This window comes from Aythya ferina (genome assembly GCF_964211825.1).
Source record: "Aythya ferina genome assembly, chromosome: 19".
NCBI classification, from domain to species: domain Eukaryota; kingdom Metazoa; phylum Chordata; class Aves; order Anseriformes; family Anatidae; genus Aythya; species Aythya ferina.
The window spans coordinates 4,272,616-4,293,428 of NC_140309.1; the positions used below are offsets into that span (position 1 = coordinate 4,272,616).

The 20,813-nt window shown below is 41.7% G+C and overlaps 1 protein-coding gene across 4 annotated transcripts in view; it reads right to left on the reverse strand.

The window, feature by feature from the left end:
- Nucleotides 1-20,813, reverse strand: part of LOC311421272 (uncharacterized protein) — a 223,185-nt gene that overhangs the window by 179,853 nt on the left and 22,519 nt on the right. For 3 of the 4 annotated variants that reach the window (XM_084492971.1, XM_084492972.1, XM_084492970.1), the window contains exons 3-4: nucleotides 10,470-10,593; nucleotides 10,080-10,170 (exon numbers count right to left, since the gene is read on the reverse strand). In XM_084492971.1, coding sequence (XP_084349097.1) covers nucleotides 10,080-10,170; nucleotides 10,470-10,593 — 215 coding nt within the window. The remainder of the gene's footprint in view (nucleotides 1-10,079; nucleotides 10,171-10,469; nucleotides 10,594-20,813) is intronic. The other variant, XR_014684778.1, reaches the window with a different exon arrangement.

Here is a 20,813-nt window from a genome sequence, read left to right on the forward strand (position 1 = left end):
GGATCATGAAACACAGGGGCCGGTAACCAGAAGCAGGGCAAGAAATCAGAAATCTGCTTTAAGGGAGGGATTATATCCTCTACAAGAAATAGCGATGGGGGGACCCCAGCCAGGAATGGAATATGTGGCCATCCCCATTAACTCCGGGGATGTCCGAGATTTTAAGAAAAGGACAGGAGGACGGTAAGCAAGCTTTAATGGCAACTGACATAGTGTTTGCAGCTGCTGAGGAATAATTCTAACTGGAATAATAACTGCACATTGTATATTGTATATATAAAAGCCCGGGCATTTTTGTTAAAGTATTCTTTTATTCATATGTTAATATGTAAATATGTAAATATAAGAACTGCCATAGAGGTGTATGTCTAAGGGAACAAAATTTGCCCAGGCATATTATCGGCTCATCAGGTTTAAATGTCCTCAGTGTAATTGTCAACAGGCAGTTAATTTACAGTGGTTTGATTTTATTTGTGTATCTATATATTGTGGATTTTGGAGGGATTGGGATTGACTAGTAAAGAGCTTCTAGGAAAACAGTGGAATATTAACCACTGTAGATTACAATAGGAAATGTTCAAAGCAAAGAAACCTCGAGGAAAAGCCCCCTAGGGTGTATACTAACACATTGGAGGGATATAGTGGGGTGAGAGTGTACAGAAAGTAAAAGAACTCTTATCAAATATTGTAATCAATGGTGGCCACTTTATAAACTAGAGGATGGAGCGGAGTGGCCCCTAAATGGAACTATTAATTATAACACCATATTACAGTTAATGTTTTTTGTGGAAAGAAGGAAAATGGGATGAAATATGGTATATTGATTGATATGTTGTTTCAGTATCTTGGAGGGAAAAGGTATGGAATTAAGTTGGACTCTGACTGAGCCTTTGGTGTTGGTATTAGAAAAGTACGGGCTTGAGAAAGATAAAGGAAGTGTTAAAAGGGTTGCTGAAGGTGTTAAAGGTGTGGCATGTAGTATTTAACAGAGCTGTTTGAAATTGAATGAGCAGGGAAAGGTGATGTAGGCATTATCTAAGTAACAGTCTAGAAGTTTTGGTATATTTGCATATTTGCTGTGATGTTTGTTCAGTTTCCCAAGCATCGGGGAGGGGGGGAACAGCCTGCTCCACCAGGGGCCTCTCCAGCAGCCGCAGGGGGGCTTCAGCTCCAGCGCCTGGAGCACCTTCTCCCCCTCCTTCTGCACTGACTTTGGTGTCTGCGGGGGGGTTTCTCGCTCTCCCAACTGCTATTGAGCAGCAGGGTTTTGTTCGTTTGTTTGTCTGTTTGTTTTCGTGGATGTGCTCTCACAGAGGCACGGACTGTATTGCTCATGGCTTGGCTCTGGGCAGCAGTGGGCCCCTTTGGGGCCAGATGAAATTGTCCCTTACCTACCACGGGGAGGTTTCTGGGTTTTTCTCCCGGGGGCTGCCACTGCAGTTTCCCACCCCCCCCACCCCCCCCGAACCTTGCCAGCAAACCCAATACACTGGGGCAGCTAAGTCATTACTGACTTGTAAAGCTTCAGGGATTAAATTAACTAATGAAACCCTAAATGTGATAGGGGTAGAAGGTACTGGGATAACAGTGCCACTTTTGGGGAATACTAAGCTGAGACCAGGGGATAAAATGATCACTGGGCAATTATTGTATGTATCCAAGGCGGAAACTAACTTGTTGGGAAGGGATTTGATGATTAAATTGGGCATTCAACTAGTAAATTGTTAGACTGGAATAACAGTGTTATTAATGGAGTGCTCTCAGGCCCTGAGAGCAAACGTATATTCACCTCTGACTGGAAAGACTCTGAAATGGGGGTGGAAGCAACAATATAGGTGGATAATTTTACCTCAGGGGTTTACAGGGCCACCTATCTATTTGGGTAAATTCTAAAAAAGGTTTTGGAGCAATTACAACCTCCCAAGGAGGTATTAATGTTACAAATATGTGGATCATTTTAAGGAGAATCGATACTCCCCAATGGGAGAGAAATGCTGAATAAAGTGATAATGAGGCAAATATTAACTGTTTTACATCAGAAGAGTCATTGGGAGGTGCAAGCAATGTGTGATGTTGTTCTAAGAAAGCATGTCTGTGTAGAAATATATACTTTAGGGAAGCACACATATAGAGGATGTACTATATGTCAAAAGGTAAATAAAAAAGGTCTTCTGTAACCTATCTAGAGGGGGACGGGAGCCAGGGCTTTGACCTTTCCAAAGTATATTGAGTGGGATTTTCACAGCCCCTGGCACCCCTCCTCTTCTGGAAAGGTAGAGCGAATGAATGGTGAAATTAAGAAACAACTAACAAAACTTATGCTGGAAATTAAGGCTTCTTGGGTAAAATGCTTACCCCTTGCACTGTTAAACATATGGATGCAGCCCAGAACTGATGTAGGAATTTCTCCTTTTGAAATGCTATATGGTATGCCCTATGACTTGGAATTGCCACTTGATCACCCTCAATTCTAATGAAGACTTTGAAAGAGACTCTTTTTAACACCACGATGGGGAAGGCCCCTATGTTGTTTTGCTTACTACAGAAACAGCCCTTTGGACTGCGGAGAAAGGATGGACACATGCCAGCCGTGTTAAAGGACCCATCTGTGACGAGAAGTGGGAGATCGCTCCAGGAAACAAAGACCTGGAGCTCACATTGCGACAAACTCGATAGGTACCGTGGGTTAAGGTAGAGGCTCTCCCCTGAAGAACACTACTGCTGCCGAGAAGAACTAAAACCTCGTAGTTGGCTGCAACCCAACTGACGAGTGAGGCAGAGGAGTGAATAAGTGGGGAAAGAAATGGGCCTCAGCCATTCCTATCGGTATTTGGGGGTTCTCGCACTGATTTCATCCTGCATAGCGACTCAACACCACTCCCACCAACCTTTTAAATGGACTTTAAGTTGATTCGAAGATCAACAGGTTATTGCAACCCAGATAACATCGGGGGGGGGCCAAGCTTTACTTCTACACTATGTCAGCTGATCTCGAGGCCCCGATGCTGGGAATATATATGGGATTTTATTTCTGCCCAAGTTCTAACCCGGGAAAGGGGTACTGTAAATGCCTGAACGTGTATTACTGTGCATACCAGGGGTGTGAAACCATTGCTACAGACTGGACACTTGGGGCTGGTCGGGATAAATTCTTACAAGTGGGATATGGGCTGCAAAGTTGTAACCGACAATTGGATCCCCGTTACAGGTGGTGAGGCCATGGTATAGGGTATACAGGAACCTTCCACGGAAATAAAGAAATTTGCAAGGTTCTATATATAAATATAACAAACTCGGACGATACTAGCTGGGTACTAGGAAAAATGTCAGATTTTACGAACACGGAACAGATAGGGGAGGACTCATCCTAATAAAGAAGGGAAAACCCGAGACTTCCAAGGTAGTCGGGCCTAATAAAGAGTTACTAGGGGAAGGTTTGGTTGTCCAGACTGTAAATATACCTGGGACTGCCCAACCTACTACAGTGTTTTCTAATAAGTTGACAGAGTTATCCTTTCCCACACTGCTTCCAAGCATTGTGAAAAAAAGAAAGGGGTTGTACCCAAGGAGATAACCGAAGGGTACTGGCTATGTGTAAGTGTTAAGCCCCCATATTCAAATTCTTCCAAGTGCAATTGGAGTCAGGAAATCGGGATAACTTTGACCCAAGTTACGGGAAAAGGTAGATGTATCGGCACAGTTCCAAGAGATAAAAATGATCTGTGCCATGCCACTGAAAAAAAAAATAAATAAATAAAAATAAGAATGGACCAAACACATAAATGGTTAATTCCTGCAAATAACACTAGGTGGGTATGTTCATTGTTGGGAGTCACTCCTTGCCTATCTTTAAAATTGTTTAACACATCTCATGATTTTTGTGTACAGGTGGTCATTATACCAAGGATTCTATACCACACTGAAGAGTATATGTATACCCATCACACAGTGGCTGAATACCATCTGGTAAAGATCATACTGGGGTGGTAAGGGATACAATGACTAAATTGCGGGAAGGATTAGAAAAACGCAAAAGGGAAAATGAGGCTCATCAGAATTGGTATGAATCCTGGTTTAATTACTCACCTTGGCTTACTACCCTGCTATCAACCATAGCAGGGCCCCCTTGTTGTTACTTATATTAACACTGACTTTTGGACCATGTATATTCAATCAAGTAATCGCAATTGTGAAAAGTCGATTAGAAGCTGCTCATCTTATGCTTGTGCGTGCTAAGTATGAATCTCTTGAGCAGGAGGAGGACAACGCAGAAACTTTGATGCTCAGTAAGCAGATATTGCAAAAATTCAATGAACAAAATACGTTTGAAAAAGAAAAAGGAGGGATTGTGATAAATTAGTAGGGGTTTGTTCATTGTCCTTGAGAATTTAAAGAATCTACTGAGGAGATAAGGTTTCACAACTCACGGCATTGTAACATGGGGACAAAGCAAGACATCCTGTTTTGCCCCCACCTGAACACAAGCACAACGCATGATCACCGGAGGAAGAACAACGACCCCCAACAACAGACTGCGCAATCTCAGGACAGGTCTCAACAAGTCGACAGGTCTCGACAGGTCTCGACAAGTCTTGACAAGCCGGAACTTCAATGCTATAAAACAGCGACACTGGAAAGGGGAAGTTGCGTGCTGTTGCGGAGCGGAGACTCCCCAGCCGCCCAGCGCTGTTTTGCTTATGTCTGCTTACTTGATTAATAAAATAATTACAATAGACCTGTAAATTGTGTGGTCTAATTTATAACACAGAAGATGTGAAGGTGTAGATGAAATAAAGTGATAAAGGCTTTTAATCCAGTTGGACAAACACCAAATGCCCCGAATCCCCACAGACTCCATATCTAGCATTTCACATCAAAAATAAAAATAATAAAAATAAATAAATATAGAAAAAAAATTTGCAGCATTTTGAAGGTGAGAAGATATCATTCTTCAGGGCACAAAAAGCAGTCCCTAACTGTTAAAGATAAGGGGAAAGAATTGAGTTTTATCCCTTCTATTCTAAAGGATAGCCACAGTCTCTAGTGAGTACAGCCTAAGCTTGCTCTGGCCGTGCTCCAGGCTTGCAGGAAAGTACATAACCGTGTTAGCCTAGCACTGAGCACAATCTAATAGCTCTTGTCTCTCAGCAAGAGCTATTACCTCAGTTCCAATGTGATTTAACTCAGTAAGACAGTTTTCAAATCAGAGTTCATTTACCTGTAGTTGGCCCGATCTCTTTTGCCCCTTGACAGAGCTCTGATCCAGATGAAGGAAGGGTGGGAAGTCTGGACAGAATCCTTTAATAGGAGTGAAACTTGCTGCCCTTGTACGTATTGGTGATGGACAAGAACTGCCTCACCAGCTGTGTGTGCCCTGTTCCTACTGCTTGGCTGCTGCTGGCACCCAGAAATACTGGACAAATGTGTTGTGCCATGAGGTACTCCTGGCTGGCAAATCTCTCCTCAGCCTTTCCATTCTGAAACACATATGCAGAGCAGGAGGCATTAGGAAGTGGCCACAGGTGTAATTCTGTGGTTTCTCCTGTTCTCCCTTAAAGCTGAACCCTCTTATCTTAACACATGCAACAAGAAAAGACAAAATTGTGAGCTCCAGGAAAGCACACTGCCAGACTGCTGGCTGCAGTGCCAGAAATCCTAGTGACAGGATACAAGGCAACAGCCTCAAATTACACCATGGGAGGTCTAGATTGGGTATCAGGAAGAATTTCTTTACAGAAAGGGTAGTTCAGTGTTGGTATGAGCTGCTCAGAGAGGTGGTGGCCTCACCATGCCTGGAGGTAGTTAAGAGATGTGTGGATATGGTGCCTGGGGTCATGGTTTCATAGTGGACTTGTAGTGTTAGATGGATGGTTGGATCCGATGATCTTAAAGGTCTTTTCCAAACTAAATTATTCTATTAAAAGGTCAGTCTGCACTTCACAGAAAGGGCTCAGAAAATTCTGATAAGTCTCCTGCATTGTGCAGAGTAGAGAGAAATGAAGGCTGCTCACTTTTAACAGTTGCTTTTTCATTCTATTAGGATACCTTCTTAGCACTTTTTGTTTGGTTGGTTTTGTTCTTTTTTTAAAAAACACTTTCATTACCTGTTTTCTTTTCAGAAAGAAATAAGTATCTGGAAAATCCACACCAGCTGCTGAAGTTTACAATTTCTTTTTTCTTCCCCCTTTTTTTGTATTCAAATTAGCACTAGTGGCTTCCCATACCAAAAGCTTCCCAGCAGAAAGGCAGTTCCATGACTGACACTGTGCGAGGAAAGGCCAGCTGGTCTTTAAAGCCTGGACACAAAGCAGCGCACTGCTGGCTCAATACTTACCTTAACTGTGCTTAAAAGGCAGGCTCCTACATTTCTATGAAAAATCCAGGATACTTTACCAACAGCTTTAGAAAAAGAAAAGAGGTTTGAACGACTCAAGCAGTTGGACTCTTTTACTTGCCAGCGGTGCTGCAGGGCTTCCACGCAGCAAAGAACATGGAGCTACTGCCTCTACAGACAGCAGCAACTGAAGTTATTTACACACTACAAGGAAAAAAAAAATATGTTGCACAAGACTTCAAGAGAATGAGGTGGCAACAGAGGCATCACCAACTCAAATCCAAAGCTGCCAGAAAGCATGGCAGCTCCTAAAAGATCCCAAAATGAAACATACTGGGACAATGCACACTTAACCCCCTCCCCAGAGCAGATTTTGCAGCCCTAAGAAAAAAAGGGCAGAGTCTGCCAACTTACTCCATTCAAGTAACTGACAGAAGTCATTTTTGGTATAGCACTGTTGCACAAACAAATGAAAACGTTAGCTTGCTAGTTGTATTTCTTTTCTGAGCTCTATGGAAACACTAAACGGAAACTCTTTCTCCTAATCCTATTGAGCTGTTGTGCATACTTGGTTATTTGTTTGCTCACTGGAGTATTTTCTATTCCAGTTTCTAACAGCTACACTCACTAAACCCAATGGTTCCTATAATCAGAACATAACTGAGATAGTGCACAAATAGAAATGCAGACTCCAAAGCAGCCATGCTTACCACCAGCACATGGCGTAGCATGGAAATAATAAATGGCACATCAAAGACAGCTTCCCAGCTGTAAAAGATTCTCCTTTTTAATTCATCAGCTCATTCAACTGCCACATTACTTTGTTACAGTTCATATTCAATACAAAGTAATCACAAGTGTTTTACTGGACTAAATATGGAATAATTTGTAGCAATTTGATCCAGAAGACAATAATAAAGGCTTTAATATCGCCTTTTCTGTTATTAGAAAGCACTTTTATGATAAAAACAAAGTTTCTTGACTTTCAGTAATTCACCATTTGGTCCTAATGTACTTAGATCGAAAAAAATCCTTGGAGGTTTCAAAAAGCTCAAAATAGAGAAACATCTGCTAAAATTTAGGTGCAGCTGTTTAGTGAAGAGGTCCAACGCTAGAAAAGCCAGTACTTAAAGCTCCCTCTGTAATCAATAAAAACTCTATTAAAAATGTCAGGGAACTGCGTGAAATATTTGCCCAGGTTCAAAGTATTTATTTATTTATTTATTTTAAAGCACTGACATCTTTTGGTCATCAAAACTTGGAGGGACTTTCTAATTTAGTGTCACACAGGTGTTTCAGCCAAAGTCCAACAAGGCCAAATTCCAAAGAGGCCAGAGCCTGCTGCTTTTCCAAAGCAGAGGTAGTTTGGTTTCCAGAATCAAGAGCCCCGAAGCACGTTGCCTACTCTGATTTTTGGTAAAGGAGGCCTGCTGTATTTCTGGCTTGGAGGTGACTGCGCTTTAGTGGTGATCAAAGCGACTCCATGTCAAGTCTGTTACCAGCTTTAGACTCTTTTTAAGAACTCAGCAGAGGTTTGTCTGTGGAGCACTTTACATGGCATTACTGCATTGCTCTACTGTTTGGAGAGAACCTGAATGATATTTACCTAGAAGAATAGTCCACATGACGCTAGAATAACCAAGGCGGGTGACCAGACTATTAGTATCTTCAGCAATGGTTTGGAGGTGTCCCCCTCTAACCTGTTCATTTTTAATTGAAATGAAAGGGCCAGACAGATCAGTTTGGCAGCAATATCATCAATCACTAAGCCTGTACAGAGGAGGTAACACTCCTGGTGAAAAGGACACGGACTGCTCAGATGAGAAAGTTGCATCTGCTACTGTACCGCAGAGCAATCAGAGCATACCAGAAAACACAGTGAAAACAAAATACAAGAGACTCAACATCTCCCTGGCTAATGCTATCTAGTGCCTGTGAGTACAGTGCAGATGACAAGATTAGCTAGCTGGTACATAGTGCTGAATAGAGTTCAAGGCTCTATTTCAAGAAGCAGCAGCAGCACTATACCCTTCACCAGTTACCCAAGTCAGCACAACTGGAGCAAATTTGTACCTTACAGCCTGTCAAGTTTCAGATGCTGTCTCCTCAGTATTTCTCACGTGGTTTGTACAGCTCCAAGCACTTGTTCAACATCACTGGAATAATGATAATAATGCAGTAGTGTTGTGTTTTTAAAAAATAAGATAAAACATGGATAGTCTTACGCTTGTAATAGAAGAGTGAACAGGAAAGATTCAAAAACAGTATTCACAACCGTAACATTGGTACCCAAAACCTCAACATGCTCAAAGATTTAGGTGGGTCTTGATTCCTCATAATTCTTGGGTTGGAGAACCTGACTGATCGCATCACAAATTTATTAAAAATAAAAACCACAAACTGCTTTCACCCTTTGGAGTTAGGAAGCCAAGTTTGTGCATGACAACTACTAGGAGTCTATAGAAGGTAATAAAACAATGCAGAAGAGAGCAAACTGCACACAAGCTGCAGAGAAACTTTCTGAGCTGAAACAGCTTGTGGGCAGTCCCTGTGCCTTCAACAACATGGCCATGGACACGGCCTCTTCCTTCCACCTTCCTTAGATAGAGGTTAGAAGCACTTTGTAATACTAATATTTATGTCACCCTCCTGCATTTTAGGAAAATGTTGACCTAAAGCACTAAGTGCATTTTGGAAACAGGTGTGGACTTCTGTCTCTTGTAAAAGATTTGCACTTCCCCTATTAGACCTCCTCAAAAAAGCTGTTCAAGCATTAAAGCGAGAGCCACTCATTAAATTTGGAAATCTGTTCCCTACCACACAAAAGACAAAACCAAGAACAAACCCCACAGTCCCAGCTGTAACAGAACATACTAGGGTAACGTTTCTTTATCAGAGCACAAGAGAACCACAGAATGGTTTGGGTTGGAAGGGACCTTTAAGACCATCTAATTCCAACCCCCTTACCATGGGCATGGACACCTCCCACCAGATGAGGCTGCTCAAAGCCCCATCCAGCCTGGCCTTTAAGACTTTCAGGAATGGGGCATCCACAACTACTCTACACAACCTGCGCCAGTGCCTCACCACTCTCCTAGTAAGGAATTTCTCTAATATCTAAATCTACCATCTTTTAGTTTAAAACCATTACAGTTCCTGTAAACTACAGTTTTCCAAATTATAAGGTGTTTTGCATTGTCACTTGAAACACATAACTTCCCAGGTCTTCCTACAAAAGAAGAATTTTCTCAAGAGCTACATTTACAGCTCAGGGATGTTACAAAACCATACTCAAAACAGGTCTGCCCCAAAACAACCATTTTCCTTTTACCACACAAGATTCATGAGCTGGCAGCTTAGATACATGAAAGAACAACTTCTGTACAAGGAGTAACTTAAGTAGATGAGAACTTTCCAGGTGGGAAATCAGAAAATGGGGTCGGAGAGATTTGAAATCACAGGGAACATAAAAATTAAAGTTTGCTCCTTTGTTCCACAGTGTAAGAACTAAGGAGATTCAAGTGAAACTTCTGGGGGAGCACTAAACCCAGACAGAGACAGTAGTTAACAACACACAGTTTGTCTCTGGAACTTCTTGCTGGAAGACCTCATGGACGCTCGTAGCTTCTTTAAGTTCAAAAAGCAAGCAGATAAATTCATGTGGCTCAGGAAGGCTCTGAGCCACAAATGGGTAGCAGTAATGACTGAAGAATGTCACCATGCACTTGTCTGTTCCTATACTCACCTCAGGTATCCATCACTGGCCCACACTGGAGACAGTAAAAGCTCAAGGGACTTTTCATCTCTCCTGGTACAATCCCATGCTGACGAATTCCCTTCAGGGAAAACCAGTGAAAGAATGGAGAGAGCTAGAGACTTCCAGGTGAAATTAAGTATTTCTTTGCTGACTGTTCAGGTTAACAGCAAGGGACTGCGGCAACATTTTTTAATTATTTGGGTCAAAAGAAAATGGCTTGTCACGGTTAGCTTTACTGCTGAACAATGCGCATCTGTGAGCGCAAACAGTACCCAGAATATCCAAGTGACTTTTAAAAGACTTTTATGGATATTCCACTCTCAAAGGATGCTGGACGAGATCAATGGACGCCAACTGAGATCATTATGTATGACTTACCTTGCCCATTTCCTTCCCTTTCTGCCTTTGAGGCTCTTTTAGTGCACTGAATGTCTTTCTGGGGAATTTCATTTAATATCTTGGCAGCATACTCAATTCCTCCTGTCAGATCCTTGAGGCAGTCCTATAAATAAAGGGCAGAATGCTTTATTACTAGAGTCAGCAAAAGAATTGTGCACAATGATGTCCTTACTCATACCACAACGTTATTAAAATGTGCACACAGTTTCTGTGGTTCAGAGGCAAAGAGTCAAGCAATTGTAACTTCATGGCTTCAGTTCCCTCTCCTCCTAGATACACGCCTAACACTTTGTATTTTGAATTCTGCTCCACATGAGCTGCCATCTCTGCCTCCTCCACATCTGTTCTCTCACTGAGGCCCACATCTCACTGCTCTTGCATGGACCTTCACATTCACTTGGTTTGTTTAATACTGATACAGCAGTAGTGCCAGAGGCTTCCGAGAGCAAACTGTACAGGCTGCAGCACATGGCAGCCTGCTAAGACACAGCTCGACATTACAGGCAGAGCTCAGGACTCCAACTTAACGTTTTCAGTTCTAGTTGCCCTTGCATGCTAACATGCAAGGGACCTGGAAGAAGTCCTGTAGGGTCCCCATTCCACATCCACCAAAACTTTCACAGCCTGTTACTGTAGAACAGTGGCCTCATAAAAAGTAAAGTAAAATAGGAAGCAGGTCATTCATTGCTGAATGTACTAATTCAAAACTAGCCTACTTCAAAAGACTTCAAAGTACTTGCTAGTGTTATGGAACAATCCATTCAGGGATGACTTACAGACACACATTGCAGCCAGACTTGTGATTTTATCATGACGCTCATCCGATTTGTGCACTCTATACCCATGGGCTTACATGAGCACGCAAGAATTTTAGTATTTACTTTTTTAAAAAGGGGATATTTCTAACGTGAAGAAAGCTCTAAAATAGGACCAAATGTTGCTATTTCAGCATTTGGGAACTGCAGTCCTAACATCAAAAACATAACCAGTTTTGAACCGGGCAAACAGGGAGGAAGAAAGGAGACTAGCTCCACTCTACGAGATTTTGTGAAGTTGATCCTTGCTAGAAAGGAAGATGTTGATTGCCAACGTTGTTTCATTTTATGGCAGAGCAACATACATTTCACCTAAATTCAGCCTTTTGAATGGGATGTAATTCCTCCAGGCTCCCCCTTTATGATGGCAAATACCTACAAAAGAGTGAATTATCATTAAACACACAAAGACAGCCTGCACACTGCTCTCCCTTTCTCATTCTAGCTGCAGTTGCAAGTAAGACCCACATGGTCGGAGCACTACTCTCACCCTTATTCCTGCCCTCTTGAGCTCCCCTCCTCAACAAAACAGAGGAAGTCGTACCTTACAACAGTTTTATGGGAGATGAATAATATTCAACCAGCAATAAGTCTACACTCCATTAACCAGAGTATCTGTATTTCTGAATACAGACTTGGGGAAAGACCCATTTAATTAACTGCTGGGCTCATTTCTTGGAACAGGAGGGGGACTGGATATGGACGCATGCAGGTGCTGCCTGCCCAGCTTCTGCTCACAGCAACTCTTAGCCATGGAGCAGATGGGAGGTGTTATAAATCCTCTGCTAGGGTGCGTGTTGGCAGTGAAAGAGGGATGTTGCAAATGATGGATCTTCTTGAAGACCTAAGAAGCTTTTCTTTTTTTTTTTTAAAAAAGAGGTATCAGGCACTACTGGAGCAGCACTTCTGCTTTGAAGGAAAGCGAAAAATTCCTCCTCCGTTTATACCCAGTGCCTTTCTGTATTTTAATACAGTTGCTCTCTTCTTAGGCAAGATAACTCAGTTCCACGTACCTTGTACACAAAAACAAGGCCATGCAAGACAGAGTATTGGCATGCCTTTCACTTCAGCCCACCTCCAGCCCTACAGTAACCAGTCATCTCCTCCTGCAAATGTATGAAGTTTTATTTCTCAACTGCAGAGATTCTGCTTCTAAATGCTGCATTAAACTAGGCTATCCCTCTTAATAAAGTGTTCATGTAGGCCAGAACAAAGGTTTCAAATAATAAAATTACTGCTGGTCTAGAGTTGTAGCTGATACAATTCAGTATCACTCCACTAGGCCTTATTCACTTCACTGTTTACTCAGTAAAACTCATCCTGCTCAGATCAGTCATCAGCTTTTTCAATATGCACTCCAACATCTAAATTTTGAATTTTTAATAGCAGGTTTCTGTAAGGGCTTCAGTTTTAATAAAACTGAAATTGTAGTTACAAAGTTCAAGTAGGCTTCACTTATGCGCACGGGCAATTTTTATCACATAGTCATGGGGAACACGAGCAGTTGTAAGCATTATGACCAGAAATATGATTTCATCTATACTAAGGCCAGAATCAAAAGAACTTGCGATTATTGCAGTAATAGAACCAGCAGCTGCCATCCATTAACACAAATCAAAATGTGAGAAAATAAAAAGTGCCATTACACATGGTTTCTAATTATTACAAGCCACTCAATAAACCTACAAAAAGTGACATTGTTATTTGAACTGCATCCAGCTTAGTTTCATGCCTGTTATGTAGGTCTGTAGCAAAAATGCAATGAACTGTACACTTCATAGCAAAAAGAAATCTTCTGACTGGACATCTGTTGGTGGCACACAGAAACTCTGGTTTCCATTTACCTACACAACAATAAAAACAGAGCCTGAGGTCTCAAGAAAGAAAAAAAACAAGGTTTGTAAAGTGACTTCTTTAAATTGGTCTGAATAGCCAAAAAAATAATGCAGATGCAACACACTAAATTGTGCGTCAAAAAGCAAATCAAAGATCTATTTAGCAGCTCACAAACACAGGCATTAGACTTGGAAAAGTAGGATGTTCACGCAGTCCTAATAGGTATTTTATCTGCTATACACACAATTCTCATTCATATACATAGAAATGAATTGTGTGTGTATATCAAACTAAGGACATACAGTTTCATAGTCAAGGATTAAGCTAGCATTGTGGGACAGACTGCCTTTAGGCACATTAAGGGAAAAAGAAAAACTCTTTAAAATCATACATTATGCATTTTTAAACACAAGCAGGCAGTAACACTCCTCACTGTCTTTGAACAGGTATCAATGTCAAACGCAGGGCTGGAATGTCATCGCTGCTGGCAGGGCACTACTGTGAGGACACTCAAGTATGCAGCGGTCCCACTGACACCATCAGGTGTTGTTTATGCATGATCCAAGTCTGGATGTCAAGGCAAAACAGAAGGAGCCAGCAGGGAATATACCGCAGAAGAATGGGGTAAGAGGAGAAGCATTAGCCATAGATACTAATAAAAATGAGAACATTTTTTCCTTCTCTTTCAAAAGGGAGCTTATACAAAACTAAATTTTACTGTAAATGGGAATGATCCTGACATTAAAGAGTTGACATTTAGGCTATACACACACTTACGAAGAGCTTAAAATTGGAAACACATTCCTATAATATCCAGACACAAAAAAAATCTTAACCCCATTGTTTAAACCAAGTTTTGCTACAATCTGCCAAAACATGGGACCATTTTGATAGACAAAGCCAACGGAAAACATACACATAAGTAGTTCTCACTTTTTAAAATGAGGTGACCTGCACAATACTTCTAGCTTCACAGTCCATACATGCTTTTGATTTGAACCACAGAACAGCTTTGAGGAAAAAAAGTAACTCATTTTAAAAGACTAGATATCTCTGAAACCAGTCTCAGAAAGCATTCGAGTACTTTCCCAGAGGCTTCTTTCACTGCGCAAAGAAGCTAAACCCACAGTGCCCAAACACTCTCTCCTTTTCAGATGAGACACATCACTGTGCAAAGCAGTTCTGCTGCTGGGCAATCACGCTGTATTTCAGGAGATCTGAATTCCAACTTCTCTTTTCCCACTCTAGACTCATGCTCCCCCAAGGGAGCTACAGTAAATTACTTGATTTCTTCCTGACTTCACTTCCCATAAGTAGATAAAAATATTTCTTTGGTTCCCCTCTGTGCCTACTGATTTGGATTTCAAGGTGTGCAGATTTTTAAACTACATCTGCGCAGCACTCTTCCTGTACTGTTTGATTCCCATTGATCTGTGCTAATGACAAAGCATATAAAAACCTCCACAAGCTAAAAGAGAGCTGATAGGGGCACATCCAGGTTTATGCTTGCAATGGAACCAGCACTGTTTACACCCAAATGGAAAACTGGAGAGCCTGGGCCGTGGAGATGCAGCATACAACTGCTACAATGACCATTCGTACTGCAGGCAGAGCCTGCCTCTCCTCTGAATTTGTAGGATGTGGAACAAGGAAAGCAGAGTGCTAGGGCTTTATGAAATGGTTACAAACCTCTTTAGTTACAAATGTTGTTCTACTAGGTGACCATAAACAATAAATACGCATTCACTGATGTAGCAGAGCACACCACATCAGATGGCCACGAAGTCACAGCGTTGGTGTAAGCATGCTTCACTCTCAGGTAGAGCACACCAACGCATTCACTTGACTGATTTCCCCTTATCAAGGCAACATTTGCCTTCCATTATCATGAGACATACACTGACAAACATAAGATCCAAGACTAGGCTCAGCATAGGGTACATGTTTAGTGGAATCAAACTAGATGAAGTACTACAATCAGCCTTTAAACCTGGCCACAGAGCAATTGGTTGAATCATTTGCATGAAACCAGTGCTATCTTGGGACACTTTCAGTTCCCCCCCTTTGCTAAAATTCACAAGAGTCCTCATTAAAGATATGAAGGTGCATTAAATGAAGGCAGAAATTAGAGCTAATTTTAAATATGCACTGGTTTAGCAGAGCCTTGTAATCTGCCCAGGTGCATTACACTTGTGATTTCCTTAATGTTTCTTTAATGATTTTGGAAGGCAATTCTCTGCTGCATTGCAAACCAGTTTTGTTCAGACACATTCAAGTTTTCCCACAGTGGAGTAAGCAAGTTATCAAGAGAACTAATTAGCTTGACCTTCTATTTGCCCAGTAATGAGAAGTGCATCAAACAGGTCTCTCTTTTCATGTCTGAGCCTGTCAATTAAAGCCCTGGCTTTCTACTCATTGCATTGTCCTCAGGAATATTTACCATAAGCACAGCCAATATAAGCTATGCCCTATCCACTCACCTCTTCACACCACCCGGTAATAGCTTTGAATTTTCTTCAGTGGAGGAAGACAGCTTTGAATGAAAATTCCTCTGTAAAAGCCACACAAAATATTCTGAATTCAGAGTTCTTTAAGCAAATTAAGGGCTACAAATACAGACACTAAAGTACTCTACAAGCAAGAACCACTTTCTAAAGACTAACCATAGCCTGACTTATTAAGAAATCCAGGAATTGCTACATTTCACCAGCTATAGATCCTGATTTCTCTAGCACTCTAACAGACAGCACACCTTTATCATGCAGCCACTTAGCTTTTATATCCCATCTCCTTTCACAAATAGAGGAAGCCAGAAGAGAAACCATCAAACCATCAAAATCAGAGACAAAGACCTGAGGACTAATGCGAATACGGATTCTGACGCAGATTATCCCTCACGTTACACAGACAAGCTCTTAACAGTCAAGGCTGCGGAATGACAGGGGAGCAAACTGGGGAAGTCTTTTTGTAGAGGAAATAAGGCGTTTGTATTTTTTCTACTTTGAGATAACCCAGATGTCCTAAGTGTAATTCCAGCAATTTCTGCAAGACCATGGAATCACAGAATCACAGAAGTAGGCTTTAACACCTAAGACTGTAGTTTTCCATTCCACGGCCTCAGTTCTGGACATTCATGACATCTTCTGCACATACTTTTACAAACAAAACCAAAAGCCTTGTAACGTAACATTCCATGAGAGTTCCTCTGCTTGTTTAGGAAATTTCTAGGTCTGCTGGATTCAATATTCTCTACCCAATTCATGCCATGTATGCAAAGCAGCACCCTAACTTTGCAGCTCTGACTCCTCTCCTCAAGCGTGCGATCAAACTGCAGCGAAGCCAGGACCAGGTCCCCAAAGAGACTTGCTTCTCACGAGCACCGCAGGTACCTCACCCTCATTCACCAGTGCTATCCCTCACTGGATGTTCTTGCTGAGCTACCCACCAGCTGAACTGCCTTTTGCAAGGGGCAGCATATCTTGCATCTCCTTTCGCAGGAATCCATCTTCTTTCTCTTCTGGTGTTCACACACCTGGCACATCTTGACAAGCTGTGCACTTGCAGATTGTTCTACTGAACACCAGTGAGCTGTCAATCTTCCCTCTGAAACAGGGCTGACCTGGGGTGTAGTGGCATCCTCCTCTCATACTAAGCCCTGGTGCTCAGGAGGTAGGAGGTCCAGTTTCAGTTTCCTCCTTTGCTGGAGGGAGGTTAAAATCCACACCTCTCATCACCCTATCAGCCAGGGTACCCCAGAGCCTGGGAACTTGCCATCAGTCCTGGGCAGAAGATGATGCAGATTTGAACTAGCTGGCAGGCAGGCAGGGAACTAGAACTAGACAAATTCTAATGTTGACATCTCAGAGCCTTTAGGAACTGTCTCTCGAGTAATGCTTAACAGATCTAAGAGACCAAAATCCCAACTTCTAAGTCGCAGCTTCGATCCTATTCCACCTCACAAAACTAGCATGCTGCTAGAAACCTGCACCCACATTACTCCCTGGAAGAAATGAGAAACTTCAATCAATTCAGTTTCAAGCAGTTTTTCGTAGCAGTCTTAACTAAGAAGATATTATTTGGTCTATAATAAGAATACACCGAATTTTAGACAACATCAGACATCAGAATTCAGCTGGTGTTTAACCAGCCGAACTAGGACCTGCTGCCTCATAGATAGAGCACTACCTGGGAACTGAATCTCTCAATTCTGCCTTAGAATTTGCCTTTGAAACCTCTGGAAGACCGCCAGTTTCTCCTTCTCCAACTACTTCCACAGCTGATAAATTGAGATAATCTGTTGTTGCATGCTTTAAGAACTACATTACAGTAAAACAATGTCAGTACTCAGGGGTAATCAGCACGCCATAGTACCTGAGGCTCCTTCAAATCACTGGCAAAGAACCCCTGCACTTGAATTTTCCAACAAACCCAGGTAATTACAGTGAAGAGAGTAGCTCCCAGCTAGGCACCCTGCATTCTCAGTCACGGTTTTAAACAACCATTGTGAAATCTGTTGGTCCAAATTTTCTGTTCTTCTGACTTCAAAATGAATGCAGACTCCCTCATTCACTCTCTTGGGCCACCCAGGAGCTGATGCTGACTGCTCAGAGTCCTCAGCAGAACACACAAAGCTTTGAAGCAGCCCTGAGCCCTTGAACACATTCTTGCTCTAGCCAAGAGAAAGAAAAATGAAGTCTTTTACCTTGCAAAAGAAAGAAAAGTCACTGGATAGGGGAAAACAACATAGAAGAACATTCTTGTTTTATAATTAAGAGTAGTATCTTGGAGAAATGTGTTGCAAGGACACCTGCCCAGATGCTACAGCCTCTGCTTTACTCCCACTATCCGCGCCATCTAATGAGAGCAGACAACCAGCACGGCGAGATCAGCATGCTGGTAGCTGATGCACATTTGATTGGCGACTGCATTCACATGGCATTGTGCAAGCTACTGTGACACACACCAAAGGGAAGTTTTCCTTGCACAGCACACATCCATTTTAAACTACTTTGCAGTATTTATATGATGCAGGAAGGAAACAAAATAAACTGGAAACAATTTTAAGATTATAACACCCATAACTTTAGCTGCATAATCAAGTGGCAAAATTAACTCATCCATTACAGGAGTATTTCTTTCTTAGTGCCATAAATTAAGCATATTTTTTGGCAGTTTTTTCCTTACCAGGAACAATTCTTTTATTCATGAATCTGCTTATTTTAAGGGCTGAATCTTTAGAGCCCATTAGGAAAACATCATCAATGCTTTTTTTTTTTTTTAATGCAAGGAAAGAAACATTAAGCAAGCTGCTGTTCCCATTTTTCAAAATAAATCCATTCTTCTCTCCCACAGTTATATGCCAGTACATAAAACACTGATTTCAGCAGAGTTATTTCTGATTTACATGGCTGTAGAAGCACAGTCACAAACCCATAGCATACGTAAAAATTTCTGCAGTGTCTCCGCATGTTGCTGAGTTGGCATACACACAACCAAGGACAGCAGAAGAATTTAAAGCACTATTATGCTGCACAGGGAAAACGTGCCTTGCTTCCTTGGCTAAGGATTATTATTCATATTGCCACAGTGCCCTTAGAGCAAGACCCTATGTGCTAGTTGCTGTACATATCTCAAGACAGAACATTCTCTGAATATTTACAGCCTGAACTGACAACAGCAGAACTAGAGGTAGGAAACTGAGACAGAAACTTCCATCAGGGCTTCCTCAAGGTCTCCAGGAGCACCTGTGACAGGCCTAAGTGCAGCTCTAGACCAGAGCACTGTATTTCTTCCCCACTTGCACTCCCTTCGAACAGGACAGAGCTTTCTGCTACAGCTTGGTATTGTCCTTCTGAACTACAACATAAATACAGCATGACATAGTAAAGGATCTCATACTTTATTCTTTTCATATCTTTGGGGGGGAAAAGGCCTTAAGTTCCTCTTTACCTTTGGAAGTACATGCATAAGAGCACTTGCAGGTATTTTCTCTCTCTTTTTAATGACAAACAAATGGGGAAGAAAAAAAAAAAAAAAGTATGCCACCATCCTGACATCTGGATTTAACAACCAAAGGTAGGTTGCTCTACGGTGATTTTACAATCTTTGTGCACAACAGCAGCTTTCCTGCAGGCAGAAGTATTCCTCTGCAAGTCCTTGGGTCAAATAGATTCAGTTAGGCTTTGCAATTTAATAGGTACTTGGAGGTATTCATGAACTTATGCCTAGAACACACACACTCCAGCTAGTCAAGGCATACCATTAAAATACCTAGCTCCAGTACTTCAGTCAGTTGTTGACTTTACACCAACCAAAAGTTCTCATCACTGTTTGTTCATAACTTACACGTCTTTATCCAAAAAAGACAAAGATAAATAATTCAGTTCTCATTTCACACTGAACATACATTAATTTGTTCATCAATTAGTCTCAGACAAAAAGCAGAAGACAAATATTCCTCAGCACTCTCAGTGCCACAATCCGACCTGAAATGAAACAATTCTCAGACATCTCAGAGGCTGCATGTTTCACCAAACATAACAAATGCCAGCAGCTCTGCCAACTGCCTCAGCATCAAGGGTGCCACTTATGTTCATCCTCTTCTCCAATTAACCAGCACAGTCCAATTTTTGGCCTCTAGTAGAAGGGTAACCAAAATCAAATTTTTACTAGACCCTATCCGTTTAAGTACTCACTGAACAGACACGTGAGGCAGGAGAGTAATCACACCTCTGTCTACACCCTCATTTAGGCTGAGTTGCAAGTCTGACTTCTTCCACGTCTGATGCAAGAAGCTCAACAGAACAACACACCACATCCCCCGAAGAGAACGAGTCTAGTGAAGTTAGTGGGAAAGTTCCAGAAAAGTCATTGCTAGTTCTTCTTCCTGTTTTGCTGCCCAACTTGGACAAAGAATATTTTTCATCTCCTGCCTGATTTATGTTCACATATACGTATGACAGAAATCCATGTTACCCTTTTGTAATTAGGCACTGTGCAGCCACCTGCCAGACTGTCTGTGCTCCAACATCTCAGCATGTTCCTGTACAACGGAGGTACAGAAATCACTGCAATGCTGCATGGGGTAACAAACTGCAGTAAATACCTTACAGGGAGGCAGTCTGCTTTGCTTACATCTAGGATATAAAACCCTACATGCAACTCAAAAAAAACAATACCTAGTGGGAGAGAACAGCAGATGAACAGATGGGAGAGGTTTTTCTCCTTCCTTGGTGTTTTCCAGACTTGCTTTTTACTTTATTGTACCTAGGTTATAATATTGTAAAAAATTTATTTTTCAGTCTGGGTACCGTTAATGTATCACCACTGTGTGTGGTGTTTACATCCATACTTTATAAATAATTAACAGCGAAACTAAATACAATTTTCCAAACTGATGCTTGATATCAGAGTACTCAACTTGAGCATTAGAGAGGTCTTCTTGTCAACATATGGGGGGAGGAAGGGAACAAATCGGGCCCTCTCAAATGGATGTGCAAAAAGCCTCAGAAATCACTCACTGTCTGTCCAGAAGTGGATTTGCACCTTATTTCCACCAAGACATCACTAAAATGTCAGTGAGACCATTTGTGTGCTCAGCTAGCCATTTTATGATCAGGAGGGAGAGGCAAAACTACCAAAATAACCTCACTCCCACTGAAATCAATGAATT